The 20,282-nt window shown below is 39.3% G+C and overlaps 1 protein-coding gene across 1 annotated transcript in view; it reads right to left on the bottom strand.

The window, feature by feature from the left end:
• LOC132380219 (growth factor receptor-bound protein 2) overlaps positions 1-20,282 on the bottom strand; it is a 160,971-nt gene that overhangs the window by 59,424 nt on the left and 81,265 nt on the right. The window contains exon 2 of the mRNA XM_059948926.1: positions 1,267-1,364. Within this exon, the coding sequence (XP_059804909.1) occupies positions 1,267-1,364 (98 nt within the window). The remainder of the gene's footprint in view (positions 1-1,266; positions 1,365-20,282) is intronic.

Here is a 20,282-nt window from a genome sequence, read left to right on the forward strand (position 1 = left end):
GATCCCAATTACCCAGGGATCTGAAGCACCCTGCTGCACCAATTCCTTAGGCACACATTCAACTATACTCTCTTCTTATTTATTGCCTCACTATCATGTGGCACAGGGAGTAATCCTGAAATTACAATCCTAGAGGTCCTGTTTTTTTTTTAACTTTAAACCAATTCCTTAAATTCTCTTCACAAGAATTCATCTCCCTTCCTGTCTATCTCATTATTACCAATGTGGACCATGACCTCTGGCTGCTCACCCTTCCCTTTCAGAAAGTCTTGTGCCCACTCACAGACACATGCCATCCTAGAGTCTCAACTGCGGCCACAGAACTACCTTCAAACACGTTAGATTCCATAGTTCACTGAAATTACATAACACTGTACTGTTACACTACTCCAGTATAGTTTTTCATCATTTTTCACTATATTGAGTGCTAATTATATTCCACTCAGATCTGTATTGAGTTTAGTTCAGAGTGCCTCCGTATAGACTATTTTGGTCAAATCCATTACTATTGCTATCCAACAAAATATTGTCCCTAGTCATTTAAACTTCAAATTGCACTTCAACTGTCCTTTGGAGACATTTAAAATTTCCATTAATACCTTTCCTGTAGACCATCCTAGTCTCATGAAAAAGCCCAACATTAAATTTTCATTGTGGCCCTTATTTTACATTGATGAAATAGATTCGGTACATCTACCCTAATGAATTTCTCAGTCACATCAGGTTGATCATTATCTTGATCAGATTTGCTTTCAAACTTTTAGTCATGAGAAACTAAATTAAAACACTCAGATGGGAAGGCCCTTGCACTGTGCAATTAACATGTCTGATCAGAAAAAAAACATCTCACTAGCATCACTGATGACATATTCACATTGCCTGGTTTACATCCACCTCCGTCTAATCACCGGCTACAACTTACAATCAAAAACTCAGGAAAAGGTTGAAATTATATTGAGCACAACCTAATTAATGTCATGAACTGAATGAGTAAGATACAATATCAAATACAAGACACAATTATAGGCATTATGTTCAACTGTTGTACTGCACACAGGACATACAGACACCTCTAAATCCAGCTAAAAATAAAACAATTCAAATATGCCTAACACAATCATAAAGTAAAGGAAATCGATAAGTGTTGGAGGGAATTTGGTGGAAAGTATGGAACAAAATGGTGCACGAGTCATTATAGATGGTACAAGGGTACAGACATCAATTGGTCATAATTTTCTGGAGTAGGAGGTGGCAAAAAAAACTTACGGGTGTGGTTTCATTTCAATGTAGTTCTTTGGGATGAAGCCGTCTTTTCCATTCAGCTCAGCCTTGTACCAGTTCTGATCACATTCTTCATTTAAAACCTGCAAAAGTAACACACAAAGTAACTGGTTTGATCGGAAGATTAAGTTACACTCAAGATCACAGAGCTGGGTAAGATTGAACGTTTACTTTATCTGCTATGTCACAGGAAGTGCCTGAGCACATTATCACTGGCTCTAGATACAGGGGCCAGTTTGGGCCAGAATAACCTTTCTATGACACTAACTACAATTTTAAATAGTCCGAGGACAATGGGCTGGAGAATTCATTCAATTACCATCACTGCCAGTCAACATCTCAGAGTTCACTCTTGTTTGAGATGGTTACATACTGGAAAGCACTTCAAGCAGCTCTAGACCAGTATGCAAAATTGAACAGCAGGATTGTCATTAGGGGAATCTAAATAAAATTCTCAAAATTCTAAAATAAACAAAGTCAGGAGAGTACAAACAGAAGCTAATGAAGTTGTGCTTACATTGATAATTTGCAGTTATTAAAACACTGTATTTCACTGTATTAAACAGAGCATTCTGTGGAATGCTCTGCCTCAGAAGGCAGTGGAGGACAATTCTCTGGATGCTTTCAAGAAAGAGTTAGATAGAGCTCTTAAAAATAGCAGAGTCAAGGGATATGGGGAGAAGGCAGGAACGGGGTACCAATTCTGGATGATCAGCCATGATCACATTGAATGGCGATGCTGGCTTGAAGGGCCGAATGGCCTACTCCTGCACCTATTGTTTATTGTATTCTCGGTGCTCATTTTTTTTCTTCTCTCTCACATAAATTACTGAGATCAGGCTGGCCTCAGATAATGCCGCACTAAGCTGAAACAGGAAATACAAAGGGGTTTCTCAATTGCTGCTACATCTTGATTGTAATGGCCAATGATTTCCGCAGATAAATGTCCTGCTCAGAAATTTCAACTTATGCTCTCAGAAGAAGGATCTCAAAACATTATGGTGTCCCAAAATGCATTGCCAGCAAGCACAGCAATCATTTGTGCACATGATTATACAAACAATGAGATATTGTTTGAATATCCAGTGTGAATATTGCTTTGCTGATATTGAAAAAGGGTCTCCATTGACAAATTTTCCTGTCACAGTATATTTGTTTACCCACAAACATCTCCACTCCACCCACTTCCATGACAAGAAGGGCCTTCGTTTAATTGAACACAATTCGTTTAATAGGCACGACATTGAAGCGCCACTTGGCTTGGTGTCTAAAAAGAGGTCTCCATCCTGAAGCTCCAAACTGGGCCTTGAGTTTATGGCCACCTGGCTCAGTAATTGTTTGACAATTATGAAGCTTATTTGTAGTCAGAACATTAGCATTGCACGAACAGTTATGTTAACACTATATTCCACTCACTATGATGTAAATGTCAATACTCACTTCTGCGAGTTATATATTTGGTTTTCCTTGTTGTTTGCACCCTAGAACTTAGATTTCACAAGGATAACTAACATTCCAGGTACTAGCAATACAACAGTTTATTTGGAGTTATACAACAAGCATACCTTACTTAAGAGACAATAGCAAGAATCTTTTGGGGTTGCACTGGCAATTCATGACCTTATCTAAAGTTCATTTTCCAACAAATCACTTTGGGTTTTGGTCAAGCAGTTTGCCAAAGATTTTTCTCCCACTTAACCCAAAGTGGCAGAGAACAATTGCTGCCGTTGTAATGCCAGCTTGGTTGATGTTGGGAGATATTACAAATAAAAGGTGAATTACATCTGACTGTACCTTAGTTCAGTATGCTTTATTCAAGGAAGGGGGAGGTTTTGCTTGGTAGTTGGTAAAAATGTGCAAAAATTTTGTGGATGGCTTGCGATATTTCTTAAAAAATTACTTTTAAACAAAAGGGCCTGAGATTTACAGTGCTAATGGTATTTTGGTACAAATCTATTTGTGAGCTCAGTCAGATAGACAACAGGCTACACAAGTGTCAAAGCCTTCCACAAAATGAGGCAGTTAGTAAACAAGCCTGGTTGCTGCTGAAATCACCTTCCAATCAGTACTAAATTGTAGCCTTTACTGGGGACTAGAGAGACAGACAAGAAAACTGTTCATTGTGCCTCAGATGTTCTAAGACAGGGGTGTCAAACTCATTTTAGGTCACGGGCCGGATTGGGCAAAATGCAGCTTCATGCGGGCCGGATCAGTCGGGCGCGTGCGAACGCAGCTTTCATTGCCTCCGTTTTTTCAGCCTGTTCTCATGTGTCTCAGTCTCTGCTATAACTACAAAGTGTTTCACTTCACAAATTCCGTTTCTTATGAAGAAGACAGCTGAGCAAGCATTATTTTTATGATTGGTATTAACTTACAATCATAGGCTTCATATCGCCGGGCCATTAATAATTAAAATAATAGATCTATCTAAAATGATCTCGCGGGCCGGATATAATTGTACGCCGGGCCGGATATGGCCCGCGGGCCTTGAGTTTGACACCTATGTTCTAAGGTATTAAACAAATGAACAAAAGTTCATCCCTGACCACTAGCAGAATCTGTGTCAAATATTGATGTTCTCCAGCATCCTGTGGGTTTCCTCCAGAAGCTCCAGATTTGTCTCATATCCCAAAGACATGCTAGCATTGAATTGAATTTATTACTTACATCCTTCATATACACGAGCAGAAATCTTCACGTTACATCTACATCTAATTGTGCAATGTACAATTTATAGTAATTTATAATAATTAGTATGTACAGCAGGATAGTCAATATAACATAGAAATACATTTGTATCAGCATGAATTAATCAGTCTGATGGCTTGGTGGAAGAAGCTATCCCAGAGCCTGTTGGTCTTGACTTTTATGCTGTGGTACCTTTTCCAGGATGGTAACAGCTGGAACAGTTTGTGGTTGGGGTGACTCAGGTCCCCAATAATCCTTCAGGCCCTTTTTACACACCTGTCTTTGTAAATGTCCTGCATAGTGGGAAGTTCACATCTACCAATGTGCTGGGCTATCTGCATCATTCTCTGCAGAGTCCTGCAGTTCTCATATCAGGCAGTGATATGAGAGTCAGGATGCTTTCAATTGTACCCTTATAGAAAGTTCTTAGAATTTGGGGGCCCATACCAAACTTAAGACCTTAAGATATAGGAGCAGAAGTAGGCCATTTGACCCAATGAGTCATCCCCACTCCCCTGCTTTCTCCCCATACCCTTTGATGCCCTGGCGAATCAAGAACCTATCCATCTCTGCCTTAAACGCACCCAACACTCGTGGCAACAAATTCCATAGATTTACTACTCACTGACTAAAGTAATTTCTCTGTATCTCTGTTCTAAATGGACTTCCTTCAATCCTAAAGCTGTGCCCTCTTGTCCTAGATTCCTCCACCATGGGAAATAACTTTGCCATATCTAACTATCTGAGGTGAAAGAGGCACTGTTGTGCCTTTTTCACTACACAGCCAGTATGTACAGACCACATGAGATCCTCAGTAATGTTTATGCCTAGGAATTTAAAGCTGTTCACCCTCTCAACTCCAGATCCATTGATGTCAAAAGGGGTTAGCCTGTCTCCATTCCTCCTGTAGTCCACAATCAGCTCATTTGTTTTTGCAACATTGAGGAACAGGTTGTTTTCTTGACACCACTATGTTAGGGTGATGACTTCTTCTCTGCAGGGTGCCTCATTATTATTTGAGTTTAGGTCTATCAGTAGGATAACTGGTCACTGCAAATTTCTCCTAGTGTGTAGGTGAGAGGTAGAATCTGTAGGGGTATGATGAGAATAGCACCTAGTGAAAATAAATGTAGTAAGGGATTACTCTAGACTTGAGAAGTTCATATACAAGGAACATGGGGAAAAATAAGAACTTTGAGAATTCTAACAACTTTAAATAGGAAAAAAAAATTATTCCTCAAACAACATTCTTCCTATTGGAGATGAACTAAGCTATTAAAAAAAAATCTAGCACTCAGTGTTGTTAATGTAATAATCAGTTTGAAAATCAAACCTTCCAATAGCAAATCACATGGAGCTTACTCCATTTGTTTTTTGTACTTTTAAGGTAATATATAATGTCAGGAAGAGACACAACAGGTAGGATCTGTTCATCCTCGTCTTAAAGTGCATCCATTATTCTTAAATACTTCCTCTTAATCATTACAATCTGATCAGAGTAGAGTAGGACTATCACTCCAGAATAACAAGTTAAAACAAGTATTTGTCATTATTACAAGTGGCAATTGACAGTTAAAATGGAAGTGATTAGCATTTTGAAAAGAATACATAAAGAGTGACAGGAAAGGATATTAAAAATGAGCTCTGTTGAAATGATGCACTGGACTAGATGGCTTGTGTGAGATAAATTATTTTACACTTTAAACTTCAACAGCTCCCAAATTTAGAACATTTGAGCTGGAGTACTGAATGCTCTCTGAAACCGGCTATGCATCAGTTCAAGTTCAATAGACATGATACAGAAGATCTATATGTTCCAATTTTTATTTATGATTTATGACTTCTAAATCCTTTGTACATAGGTAAACAAATACTAGCCCAGTGAGCAGCATTTGTTCACTGCATCACAGCCAGCCTTGCTCTTTTCTCAATAATCACAGCAAGACTCATCAATCAGAAATTAGTACCCCAAATTCCTCCATAATCTGAAGAGTGTGCAATAACTCTACAACTGTGAAATTCTGCAATGCTGAGTGAATCATAGACAGGAGCTTTAGTAAGGTGGTGACTCTGCAGGTACGGGCAAAAGGTAACAAAATATTAACTGCTGGAAGTCAGCCAGCAGCTCTGGAGGCAGAGAGATGGTAGATGTTTTGGGTCAAGACCTGGCATCAGGATCACTTTTTTTTTGCTCTGGATTACAGCATATGCAGTCTCTTGTAGCTCCATTGGCAAAAAGTGGTTGGGTGATTACCATGAAAGGCAAAAATCAGAATCAGGTTTAATATCACTGGCTTATGTCATAAAATGTGCTGTTTTGCAGCAGCAGTACATTGCAATACACAAAAACTTAAATCATAAGTATATGTATTATACACAACACATGCACACAGTTGCAAGAAAAAGTTTGTGAACACTTTGCAATTACCTTGTTTACTGCAAATATTACTCATAAAAATGTGGTCTGATCACCATCCAAGTTACAATAATAGATTAACACAATATGCCTAAACTAATAACACACAATTGTAATTCTTGTCAATACTGAGTACACCATTTAAACAATCACAGTCTAGGTTCAAAAACAGTATATAAACCTCTGTGGTAATGCCTTCTACAAAAGCTATTTGGAATCAGGTGTTCCAATCAATGAGATGAGATTGGAGATTGAGTTGTAGAAGCGCCCTGCAAGTTTAAAAAAAGACAGGTTGCTGACAGAGTGTGCTCTTCTTAAGAGAGATCTGCTTAAGTCCGCCATGCCTTGATCAAAACAACTTTCGGAGGACCCAAGAATTGTAGAGATAAATTAAGCTGGAAAAGGCTACAAAAGCATTTCTAAACACCTGAGTGTTCATCAGTCCCCAGTAAGACAATTATCCATAAATGGAGGAAACTCAATACTGTTCCTATTCTCCCGAGCAGTGGGCATCCTGCAAAGATCAGACCAAGAGCACAAAGTACAATGCTGAAGGAGGTGAAAAAGAAGCAAAGGAACAAAAGACCTGCAGAAATCTCTGGAATTTCCTAAAGTCTATTCATGGAAGCACATCACGGAGGAACCCACTGCTCTCCAAAAAACATGGCTGCACGTCTCAAGTTTGCAAAAGATCACCTGGATGTTCCACAGCCCTTCCCAGACAATGTTCAGTGGACAGATGAGACAAAAGTTGAACTTTTGGGCATAAACGCACATTGCTATGTTTGGAGGAAAACAGGCACTGCACACCAACTCCAAAACCTCATCCCAACTGTGAAGCATGGTAGAAGGAGCATCATGGTTTGGGGCTACCTTGTTGCCTCAGAGCCTGGCCAGCTTGCAATCATTGAGGGAACAATGAATTCAAAATTGCATTCATTTTACAGAATGTCAGGGTAGAGGTTCATCACTTGAAGCTTAATAAAAGTTGGATGATGCAACAAGACAATGATTTGAAACACAAGAGTAAATCAACAGAATGGTTTTAAAAGAAAATTCATATTTTGGAATGGCTAAGTCACAGTCCAGTCCTTAACCCAGTTGAGATACTGTGGCATGACCTGAAGATAGCTGTTCATGTAAGGTATCCTAGAAATATTGATTAACTGAAATAGTTTTGTACGGAGGAATGGACTAAAATTCCTCCTCAGCATTGTGCAAGTTTGATCAGCAGCTACAAGAAACATTTGGAAAAGGTTATTGCTGCTAAAGGAGTTTCTGCCAGTGGACTGTGAATGATTGAACAATGCGCTCAATAAAGACATGAGAAGTACAATTGTTTGTGTGTTATTAGTTTAGTCAGACTGTGCTTGCTTATTATTGTGACTGAGATGAAAATCAGGTATGTTATGATATGTGTAACTAATTCAGAAAAACAGTTAACTGCAAAGGGTTCACAAACTTTTTCTTGCAACTGTAGACAAGGTAAATGCAAGCAGGCTTTTTCCACTCCAGTTGGGTGCAACCACAACTAGTGGTCATTAGTTAAGGGCTAAAGATGAAATATTTAAGGGGAACATGAGGGAGAACTTCAGAGGGTCATGGAATGAGCTGCCAGCAGATGTACTGAATTGGGGTTCAATTTCAACATTTAAGAGAAATCTGAATAAATACATGGATGGATTGGGTATGGACCAGGTACAGGGCAACACAACTAGGAAGAATAATAGTTTGGCATGGAGTAAATGCACCAAAGGGCCTGTTTCTGTGCTGTAGATCTCTATGACTAAAACCCACAAAGATCATATCAAAGGTGCCACTCTTATTGAGCATCACTGTGACCTCAGTAAATATATTTAAGACAAGGCTGAACAGATTTTTGCATAGTAAGGGAATTAAGAGTTATGGGGAAAAAAGCAGGTAGGTGCAGATGAGTCCATGGTCAGAACAGCCATGATCTTACTGAATGGCGGAGTAGGCTCGATCAGCCTGATGGCCTACTCCTGCTTCTATTTCTTATATTCTTATGCGACCTTAAATTTAGCTGGACACAACTTCCTCATAACAACCTCATGCTGATTATAAATGATTATCTTCCAATTAACGCAAAGAGGAAGTTAACATTTTCAGTCTGAGTTGAAACTCTATTTCTCTCTCTACAGATGCTGCCTGAAATGCTAAGCGTAACAGGAATTTTATTTTTACTTCACATTTCCAGTATCTGCAGCAATGAACTTCCTGGTTAGCCTCTGCTTCTTTGAATGTTGATTTTGCTGTTTCCCCAATTATTTTTAAATAAGCTGTCCACTAATGATGTCATTCTCCCATAAACATTTGCTTTACTTGGCAAGACTTCCAATACCAAACCTATGAACACACGGAACTGGAAACCGATTTTCAGAGCCCCACCGTTGTTTCTTTAAAGGTTAAAATTTTACTTAGGTCCAGTGTATCCACTTTAAAAAAATGTCCTGTATGTCTAAAATATGTCACACTTTTTTGAGGTATGCAATATTTATTTAGAAAAAAAGACCTTTGGAAACTTCATACTCTCACCAACCGCAGACTCTTGCCTTATCTTCTTTGTATACTTATAAAGCATCTTTAGGTTTCCATGATTTTACTCGACAATATTTTTTTAACCATGTTCCTTCCCTGCCTTTTTGATTTTGCTATTAAAGCTTATCCTGTGCTTTCTGACCATCAAGCTTATTCATTGCCTCCCCTCATTTAGCTTCTTTTTAACATGGTGCTTAACACCCAAACAGAGCAGGGTTATTTTTTGGGAGTTACTAACCTTACTCTAAACTCTTACTCTTTCAATACCCGAGTAAGACATAAAGCACTGGAGGAACCCAGCAGGTCAAGCAGCATCTATGGAAATGAATAAACAGTTGGCATTTCGGGCCGAGGTCCTTCTTGAGTATCTCCCGATTTAACTTCAAAGAATAGCTTTGAGTCCATTAACAGCATATCAAATTTCAATTTTACAGAACTGATCTTGACATCAACTAGAATTCTATTCCTGAGCTCTTTTTACATCCATTCCTATTTTTCCCACTTTCATCCCTAAAATAGTCAACTCCCTTTTGTTGATTTTGTTTTGATTATATATTTCACTGATCATCAAGAATATTTCAACTTTGATACCTTTTACAATTTTGGTCTCAGTTTAACATAAACAAAGCAAAAATCTGGTATGATATATAATTTCAATATTATATAAAATATTTTAATATTTTTAATATTATTCTCAGAACCTTGTTCTTCACCTCCTCCTAGCTGCTTAGTATCCATAGTCCACTTTGAACAACATAATGGTTTCTCTTCTATTCCTCAGGTCAACCTCAGGAACACAATTGTTTATCTTTCTTGCATATCATCCCATTCCGTCCTACCCCCACAGCTCTATGTTTCCTTACCCAATACTGTAATGCCTCACCTTTGTTAAACATCATATTTCAAAAACACAGCTACCAGGAAGATCAAGTTGCCTTCCCTTCCTCCATTAAGGCTATATAGAACAGAGAAATGAACATAGAAAACATAGAAAGCACATTACAATGCTGTGCGAACATGTAACCTATTCTAGAAACTGCCTAGAATTTCCTTACCACTTTGCCCTCTGTTTTATTAAGCTCCATGTACCTACCTAAGAGTCCCTTAAAAGACGATTATATCCGTCTCCACCACAGTCATTACCAGTGCATTCCACGCACCTATCACTCTGCATGGAAAAACGTTCCTCTGACATCCCCCCTGTACCCACCTCCAAGCACCTTAAAACTATGCCCACTCATTTTAGCCACTTCAGCCCTGTGGAAAAAGCCTCTGGCTCTCCACATGATCAATCCCTCACATTATCTTATACACCACTATCAGGTCAACTCTCATTCTCTGTCACTCCAAGGAGAAAAGGCCAAGTTCACTCAACTTATTCTACATAGCATCATATTTCTCTGCTCCAAGTTCTGGAACTGCCCTAAGTTAGCATAGCTATATACACTAATAAGCCTCTGGAAGATTAAATTTTAAATGGGGAATGAGCGATTGAGAGAAATTGCACCAGGGGTCCATTGTGATAGCCAACCCTGTGTGGTCTTAATACTATGCCTAGAGTTAATATCATGGAAAGGGGGACGATCATAGACACAGTATGAAAGCAATTACATCACAGACTACCTAGCAGTGTCTCAGAAACACAAGGTCAATTTCTGCTAGAGTAGCTAAAGAATAAAAACACAATTAATAAATTAAAGGCCTTTTTTTCAAGAAAAGTGAGTATCAGCAGTAACATATAGTAGAAGTACTATGAACAAATAAAAAGTTGAATTCAAACTAGCGAGCAATGCAAGGTTACTGTATTGACATACTTAAACTCGTTAAATATACAGGAAGCAAAAAGAAACATAACTTGCAGGTGAAATTGGGTTGACTGGGTTCCCTGAAATGAACTGCACACCACAACAAGTCAGGAGTGAACATTTCTAATGCCAGGGCATCTGAAATCTTTTCAAACAACAGTAAGTTTCCAGCTTAATAGCTGAAAACATCAGAGTATGAATCAGTTCGAACCTGACAGATCCTGATTCTGTGATAAAATTCTAAATTTTGTCAATCCTCCCAGTTAGTTTCCAGATATAAATCAAATGGCTGGAAGAAAATCTCATTAATTTGCATATCCAAAATTTATCTCGCACTTTTCTAAGTTAAAATCCATTTGATATTCCATGGCCTATCTTCCTAATTGATCAAGATCTTTTTGCAATTCATTTTAACATGTTTAAGTATCAACAAGATGCCCAACTTAGAATCATTAGCAAACTTGCTAATCATTCACATAAATAATAAGTAACTGAGGTCCTGTTACTGATCCCTAGGGAACCCCATTAGTCACAGGCCTCCAAGTCAAGGGTCAACCATCAATCAACACCTTCTGATTCCTATCAAGCCAATTCTGAAACAACCTTGCTAGCTCCCCCTGGATCCCATGGGACCTAACCTTCCAGATCTGTCTGCCACGTGGGACTTTGTTAAAGGTCTTACTAAAGTCCATATAGAAAACATCCACTGCACTACCTTCATCCATCCCCTTCATCACCTCTTCAAAAAATTTGTCAGACGTGACCTTCCACTCACAAAACCATACTGATCAGGCCTTGACTTATGGCAAAAGCAGCAGACATGATGCTATTTTATTGTAGTATCAGGTTACATTGACCCTTTGTCATCATCTCACAGAAAAATGCCTGCAATGAGACGGTGTGTTGTTTCTATTGGCGGATAGTGTTGAATAGTTTACAAAAAACCTGGATATTTATTTACTTCAAAGTAAAACATTTCAATCTTTTCGAAAGGAATACAACCATATAACGTGTTGATAAATATTAGCATAATTGGTTTAAGAGATTTTCATTATGTTCACTGAAAAAGAGCAAGCAATCTTCCTATTACAACACAAGACTAAGTAGCTTTGTCAGGAGGCTTCTCTCAAAATGCCAAGCCTTGAAAAAAAAACAAAAAAATTATGAAATTGTCAATCAGCCCCCTATGATAAGAACACTTGAAATTCTCGATCCAGTCACAAGCTTCAATGCACTGAACAGCCAAACTTCAGTTTCAGCTGTTCTGACAATTACAAGGCCATAAACACTGTTTGGCCTCTCCTTGAAGGCTGCTTGATTATATATTTGATGAAAGCAAAGGGCCAGCAGCACAACATTCCTTCAATTCCTAATTCTATAGGCACCACTAAACTAGAAGCCATATCAAAATACCACATTTTTCATTAGTCAGGACAATGAAGAGAGAGAAGGGAGGTTATGTTCCAACTTTCTAAAACATTGGTCAGACTGTGTGCAGTTCTAACTTCTGTGCTAGAGGAAAAAACGTGATTGCACTCAAGAGTGCAAAGAAGATTCAAAAGGATGTTGCCTGGCATAGAGTATTTCACTTATGATTCAAATTTAATGAAGTAGATCAGTTTTCCCTGGAAAAGTGGTGGTTAAGAAACAATTGAAGTATATAAAATCATAAGGGGAATAGATATGGGAAAAAGTTTCTTGAAGTCTATAGTCTTGGGGTAGATAAAATAGGGGACATAAATTGAGGATAAGGTGTACTGTATGTGATTTAGAGGGGATAGGAGGGGGACCTTTTACACCAAGATTGGTAAGTATACAGAATACATTGCCTGGGACTAATGGAAGCAAAAGCACTGACATGCTTTTAAGTATCTAGATGAGCACAACAAACACCGTGACCACCTAACCATAATTCATACTTGGTAACTGAAAGATATTCTTTTCCACATCATTTAAGAAGTGAACATAAAAATAAACCAGTACTTTAGATTGCAAGCTCATACAAAAGTACAACAAAAGATGCAAAGCCACCACTTTTTGTCACATTAAAAACTTCTTCCATTTGCCAGTGACTCCAATTGCAGAGATAGAATTAAGCCTCACACATTCAAACCTTTATAGAGTATCCTCATCTTCTGTCCTGTTTAAAGCTCCTCGTAATCTGGTGGTCTGAGTAAACAATGAACTTTGCCATCCCATCCTACCATGATATTGCATTGGTTGTTCCATTCTGTGCCATTTTAAATTGATGTCCTGAAGGTCTCAAGTGAAATTATGTTTACAATTCGTAAGCTGCTGCATTAGTCCACATTTTAACTGCATGTTCAATTAGAGAAGACCATCCAACAATGAATAGAGATACAGTGACAAGCATTTGTGTTGTATGCCATCTATACCATGACACCATGCTAGTGAAAAAGGTAACAATGCTGAATGTGATTACAGTTACCATGTGTACATTGATATCTATTTGCTCTGCAACTCCCACATTGAGGTAGAATGGGAGATCATAAATCCAAGAGTCCATTTGTTAAGTGTATGAGCAGTCCATTCAAGACTCAACAATGGGAGAGAAGCTGTCTTCGATTTTGGTGGCTTGTCATCTTGGGCCTTTGTATCGTCTGCCTGAGGGGCAGGAGGAAAGAACAGCCTATGTTAGCTGCCTTCCTGAGTTACTTTACATGAAGTTCAGCTCACAGTTCAGGAAATGACCACAATGACACTGCTGAGTCCAACAAAATTCCAGTACGGTAATTAATTGTTCCAAAATTATGAAGGCTCAGCATCTGGCTCATGGGGTGATGATTCCCATACTCCCTTTAAATTCAAAGGCCTCATTCTCACCCTCCCTTTAAATTCAGCAGAACCAATTAAGGAGTTTTCCCCACATCAGTAAAGAACTCACCATCCTGGTTTGACATTTCAGTGCTGTACGTAGGAAGTTCTAAACCACTAAAAGTACATAAAACAGAGACCCATCTGACCATTCAGATCAGAAACAACTACAGGAAAAACTAATAATTTTTTTTGGTGATGCAGTCAACATTCTGTCCTCGCACTGATTGACCTGTCAAAATAAATTATTCATTTACAGGGGATGATCTTGCCCATAAGTGGATTTTAGTGGTTAAGTGACAATACGATTACCATGGAAACAGAAAATAGGAGAGCATTTAGCCCTCACCATCATTCAATCTGATCATGGCCAATCATCGATTTCAGTACCTTGTCTCTGCATTCAAACCCTTCCTCTGCCCCTTTAGCATGAAGGAAAATATCTACCTCCTTTTCAAATCAGAATGAAGTTTACTATACTGACATACCGTATGTTGTGAAATATGTTTTGCCGCAGCAGTACAGTACAAGATGAAAAAATACTATAAAGAATTGAGCTTGTGCAAATAGAACATTCTGCTATCTATGGCGAAGGGAAGTGGCCATTCCTAAAGCACTGAGTGTGTGTGTTTACAAGCTTACATACTTCTCCCTGATGGTAGGAATGAGAAAGAGCATGTCCCATTCAGTGAGGGTCCCAGTCATGAATGTTACCTTCTTGAGGCATTGCCTTTTAAAGATGTCCTTGATGGTGGAGGGAGTAATGTGTATACATTTAGTGACTTGGCCTTCACTTTCTTCTGCGGCAGAGAATTCCACAGATTTATGAACCTCTTCTGATCTGCACTCTAAGTGGCACAGCCCATAGTCTGAATGGGACCAGTGGCTCTGGACTCTGGAGCATTCTCATTGTATCTAGTCATTCTAGTCCTATTAGAATTTCATAGAATTCTACAAGATGTTTTTGCTCTTCAGTGAACACAAGTCTAACTAACTAATTTGTTAGCCCCATGATTCCAGGAGTTAGTCTACTAAACTGCCATTATATTCTCCCCACTGTAAGAACATACTTCTTCAGGTGACAGAAACCTGCACTCAAAACTTCTGATGGGGTTCAGCCAAGGCCCTGTACAGCTGCAACGAAACATCCTTGTTACTGTTTTAAATCATCCTCCAATGAAGGCCAACATATTATTTGCTTTTGTAAATGCTTGTTTTCATCAACTGTACACAAGATCAGCCAAACTTCCATTGCCCTTCCCCTTTTCCCAATCATGATAAAGCAAAATTAGTCAAGATCTGCACCTAAACTGATATATTCATGAACCCCATTTATAACATTTGCGCACAGGAATGACTAAATCAAAGCAATCTAATCATCTGATAAATCTTGAAATGGACACTCTAAATTCATCTTTTTTGTAAACAGATAGAATGCTCAAGAACATTGGTCTTAGCTTTATTTCCCTCCTGTATTCCCACTTTCCCTAAAATCATCCAAACATTTGGCATCACAATAGCAATGTAAAAAGAAAAGGGGAAAAAGTCTACAGAAAATGAAATATTAAATGATGTCTGTCTAAAAATAAATTCAGAGCAAGGGGAGGAGAAAGGTTAAGACCAATTTCAGGGGCTTGGATTTAAAACCCATTAGCTTTGAAGCCAAACCAGTCATACAGAGCACAAAGATAGAAATCACAAGGGATGTTGTAAAGGACACACTGCATGAAATATCCTTCCTCAAATGGATGAAGCTACATTCAACTATTAAACAATGAACATGTCTCATACAACTCATCACACACCTCTTGCCTTTCAGCTGCAGCCTACTGTGCTGAGAGAGAAAAATTCCAGTTTACAGAAGTTTTCCCTTGCTTGTATTTTCTTGCCATCATCTCCTCCCATTTTTCTCCAACTCTGGCACACTTCTGCAGATAATTTCACCACAAATACAGGGAGAAACTGCTGAGATGAAGCTTAAAGGTAGAGTTCATCTCATTTCTCCAGGGACTGAACAAAGAATAAGTTATAAGATCACCTAACAGATAAAAAAACAAATTGTCACACAGTCAGCCCTCCTTATCCGCGGGGGATTGGTTCTGGAATCCCTAGCAAATACCAAAATTCATGGATGCTCAAGTCCCTTAAGTACCTGTCTCAATGTACTGGACCTCAGGACCCAGCAGAACCCCAGACCTTATTTAACCTGTCTCAGTACGGTGGACATTAGGACCTGGCAGTAGAGATCTGAGTCTGCAGTGTTTCTGTTCACAAAAATAATCACGAACACGACTGAAAATAAAGTGGAAATAATAAAGTGATCGGAAAGAGGTAAAATGCCATCTGTCATCGGAAAAGCGTTAGGCTACAGTCGGTCAACGATCCGAACAATTTTAAAGGATAAAGTGAGAAACGTTCTGCCCCGATGAAAGCTACAATTATTACTAAGCAACACAGTGGTTTAATGACTGGGTTTTGGGTTTTTGATCCTCCACATCAACCTGGCACGGTGGAAAGCGCACTCAGGAGCGATCTGTCCCGAGTCCCGAGAACTTCTGTTCCCGAGCCCGGCGCTGAAACATACATTCTTAAGTGTTTTATATGCATAGAAAGGTAAAATATATACTATATACTAAGATAAACGTTTGACTAACTGACGCTAAATAATACCTGATGTACCTGTTCCGACTTACTTAGTAAGAGAACTTCTGAGTTTTCTCGATCCTGATCCACGATAACCTCACATCCTCCCGTATACTTTAAATCATCTCTAGATTACTTATAATACCTAATACAATGTAAATGCTATGTAAAATAGTTGTTATACTGCATTCTTTAAGGAATAATGACAAGAAAAAAAGTCTGCACGTGCTCGAACAACAAGTGCTGGAAGAGCACTTCCGGGTTTTCGCGATTGGTTGAATTCGCGGGTAAGGAAGGCCGACTGTACTTGGCACACAATTGGTAAAGTCTAAGTTGTACTACATATAAAGACTTCAACCCACTGAACATCATGACCATCATACCCATCTATTCTAATCCACTTACCAACATCTATTACACATCTCTTTATGGCTTGTTTATTCAAGTATCTGTCCAGGTAAGAAGAAATAAGAGAAGGCCATCTGGCCCAGCAAGCCTGCTCTGCCATTTCTCCCATAACCTTTAATTCTCCAGCTATGCAAAAATCAACTTAAATGTGTCTTAAATATATTTAATGAGGTAACCTTTATGCTTCCCAGGGCTGAGAATTTCACAGATTCATGGCACTCTTGGTCAGTTTCTCCTCATCTGTTTTAAATCTACTCCTCCAAATCTTGAGGTGATCCCCTAGTTCCAATGTCACTTTCAAGTAAAAACAACTTTTCTGCCTCTATTTTAGTTAACCCTTTCATTTTAATACGACTCCCACACCCATTCTTCTGAATTCCAGCACAGTCCCAGGCAACTCCATTGCTCCTCAATGGTTTAAACACCCTCCCACCCTCATCAGTTTTGAAATCAATCTTGTGGGCTTCTTCTGCACTGCCTCAAAGCCAGCACATCTTTCCTCAAGTAAGGAGACCAGAATCAGATGTAGCTCTCCACGTGTGGCCACAGCAGTACCCTGTAGAGTTGCAGCATAAACTCCCTGCTCTTAAATATAATCCCTCTAGCAATGAAACCAGCATTCTATTTGCCTCCTTGATAACCTGTTCTACCAACAAAGCAAACGTTTATGATTCATACACAAGCACTCCAGTCTCTCTGCACAACATGCTGTAATTCTTCACTATTTATATAATCTAAGCTTCTGTTTTTCCTTCCAAAATTGATAACCTCACATGTACTGATGCTGTGCTCCATCTGCCAGACCGTTACCCACACACTTAATCTATCAGTCTCTCTGCAGACTAATATTTTCTACTAAATTTAGTAGCATCAACAAATTTACACAAGCTACACTTGGTCCCCTCTTCCAAGTCATTAAATGCACATCCTGAACAGTTGCAGGCCCAGCACGGATGCTCTGCTCACCACTGACATCTCAACCCTGCCTTCTATTGGTTAACCAATCCTTTATCCATGTCATACACTATCCTCAACTCCATGCATCCTTATCTTATGTTTTAAGTCTTATGCAGCACTTTATCAACTACCTTCTGGAAATCCATCATCACCTGTTCCTCTATCCAATGCACTCAGTATATTCTCAAAGAACTTCACGATCAGCCCTTCATGAACACATGCTGTGCCTTCTTAATAGAATCACTTCTACCTAATGACTTGCTATATATTCCTTAATGGTAGCTTCAAGCATTTTCCCAAGTGTAGATGTTTGATGCCTCTAATGCTGTTACAGTCTTGCCTCCACCATATCCTCTGGCGTTACATTCCAGATATCAACTATTGTGTGAAAATGTATCTCTTAGGTCTCCTTTATATCTCCTCCCACTCCCTCAAATCTATGGCCTTTAGTTTTAGACACCCCTACCAAAGACATCCCTCTAGTTTTATACACCTCCAAATCTTAGGTTATCCTCCTTTGCTCCAGGAAAAATAGGTGCATTCTCTCCTTTTGATTCAAGCCCTCCAAACCAAGCAACATCCACATGATTTTTTTCTGCACCACCACAAGCTTAATCACATTTTTCTTGTTGAATGGTGTCCAGAATGGCTTGCAATATTCAAAGTGAGGCCTAACATTTAGTGCAATTGTAACATGACATTACAGCTCCTGCATTCAATGCCTAAGCCAATGAAAGCAATCATGCCATACACCTTGTCCACTCTGACTACCTGTGATCCTATTTTCAGGAAACTGTGTACTTGCGCATCTGACCAGCCTCCCATGCAGCACTATGTTAAAGGTCATGCTAAAATCAACATAAACAAATTTACCACATCACCCTCATCAATGGAATGTAGATATTAAGAAAGAGGATGTGCTGAAGCTTTTGGAAAGCATCGAATTGGATAAGTCACTGGGTCCAGACGGGATGTACCCAAGGCTACTGTGGGAAGCGAGGGAGGAGATTGCTGAGCCTCTGGCGATGATCTTTGCATCATCAATGAGGACAGGAGAGGTTCCGGAGGATTGGAGGGTTGTGGATGTTGCTCCCTTATTCAAGAAATGGAGTAGGGATAGCCCAGGAAATTATAAGCCAGTGAATCTTACTTCAGTGGTTGGTAAGTTGATGGAGAAGATCTTGAGCGGCAGGATTTATGCACATTTGGAGAGGGATAATATGATTAGGAATAGTCAGCATGGCTTTATCAAAGGCAAGTCATGCCTTACGAGCCTGATTGAATTTTTTAAGGATGTGACTCAGCACATTGATAAAGGTAGAGCCGTAGATGTAGTGTACAGTTGGCCCTCCTTATCCGCGGATTCAACCAACCGCAGACCGGGAAAACCCGGAAGTTCTCTCTCCAGCACTCGTTTGAACATGTGCAGACTATTTTTTCGTCGTTATTCCCTAAACAATACAGTATAACAATTTACATAGCATTTACATTGTATCAGGTATTATAAGCAATCTAGAGATGACTTAAAAGTACAGGCAGTCCCTGGGTTATGAATGAGTTCCATTTTGAGTCCGTCTTTAAGTTGGATTTGAAGTCGGAATAGGTACATCGGGTATTATTTAGTCAGTTAGCCAAATGTCTGTCTTATTATATTGTATATATTTTACCTTTCTAAGCATATAAAACACTTAAGAAACATATGTACTTCAATAATTAAACCACTGCATCGCTTAATAATAATTGTAGCTGTCATCGGGGCAGGGCGTTTCTTATGCTCCATTAAAATTGTTCCAGTCGTTGACCAATGTAGCCTAACACTTTTCCAATGACCGATGGCGTTTTACCTCTTTCCGATTGCTTTATTACTTCCACTTTATTTTCAATCATGATTGTGATTATTTTCATGAACAGAAACACTGCAGATTCAGAGCTCCTGCACCAGATCCTAATGTCCACCGCACTGAGACAGGTTAAATAAGGGACTTGAGCATCCATGTTTTTTGGTATCCACGGGGGGTCCCCCGCGGATAAGGAGGGCCGACTGTATATATATTTTAGCAAGGCATTTGATAAGGTACCCCATGCAAGGCTTATTGGGAAAGTATGGAGGCATGGAATCCAAGGGAACATTGCTTTGTGGATCCAGAAATGGTTTGCCCACAGAAGGCAAAGAGTGGTTGTAGACAGGTCATATTCTGCATGGAGGCCGGTGACCAGTGGTGTGCTGCAGGGATCTGTTCTGGGACCCCTACTCTGTGATTTTTATAAATGATCTGGATGAGGAAGTGGAGGGATGGGTTAGTACATTTGCTGGTCACATAAAGGTTGGTGGTGTTGTGGATAGTGTGGAGGGCCAGAGGTTACAGCAAGACATTGATAGAATGGCAAAACTGGGCTGAGAAGTGGTAGATGGATTTCAACCCAGATAAGTGTGAGGTGGTTCATTCTGGTAGGTCAAATATGATGGCAGAATATAATACTAATGGTAAGACTCTTGGCAGTGTGGAGAATTAGAGGGATCTTGGGGTCCAAGTCCATAGGAAACTCAAAGCTGCTATGCAGGCTGACTCAGTGGTTAAGAAGGCATATGGTGCATTGGACCTCATCAATCACGGGACTGAGTTTAAGAGCTGAGAGGTAATGTTGCAGCTATATAGGACCCTGGTCAGACCCCACTTGGAATACTGTGC

This window comes from Hypanus sabinus, chromosome 23, assembly GCF_030144855.1.
Source record: "Hypanus sabinus isolate sHypSab1 chromosome 23, sHypSab1.hap1, whole genome shotgun sequence".
NCBI lineage: Eukaryota > Metazoa > Chordata > Chondrichthyes > Myliobatiformes > Dasyatidae > Hypanus > Hypanus sabinus.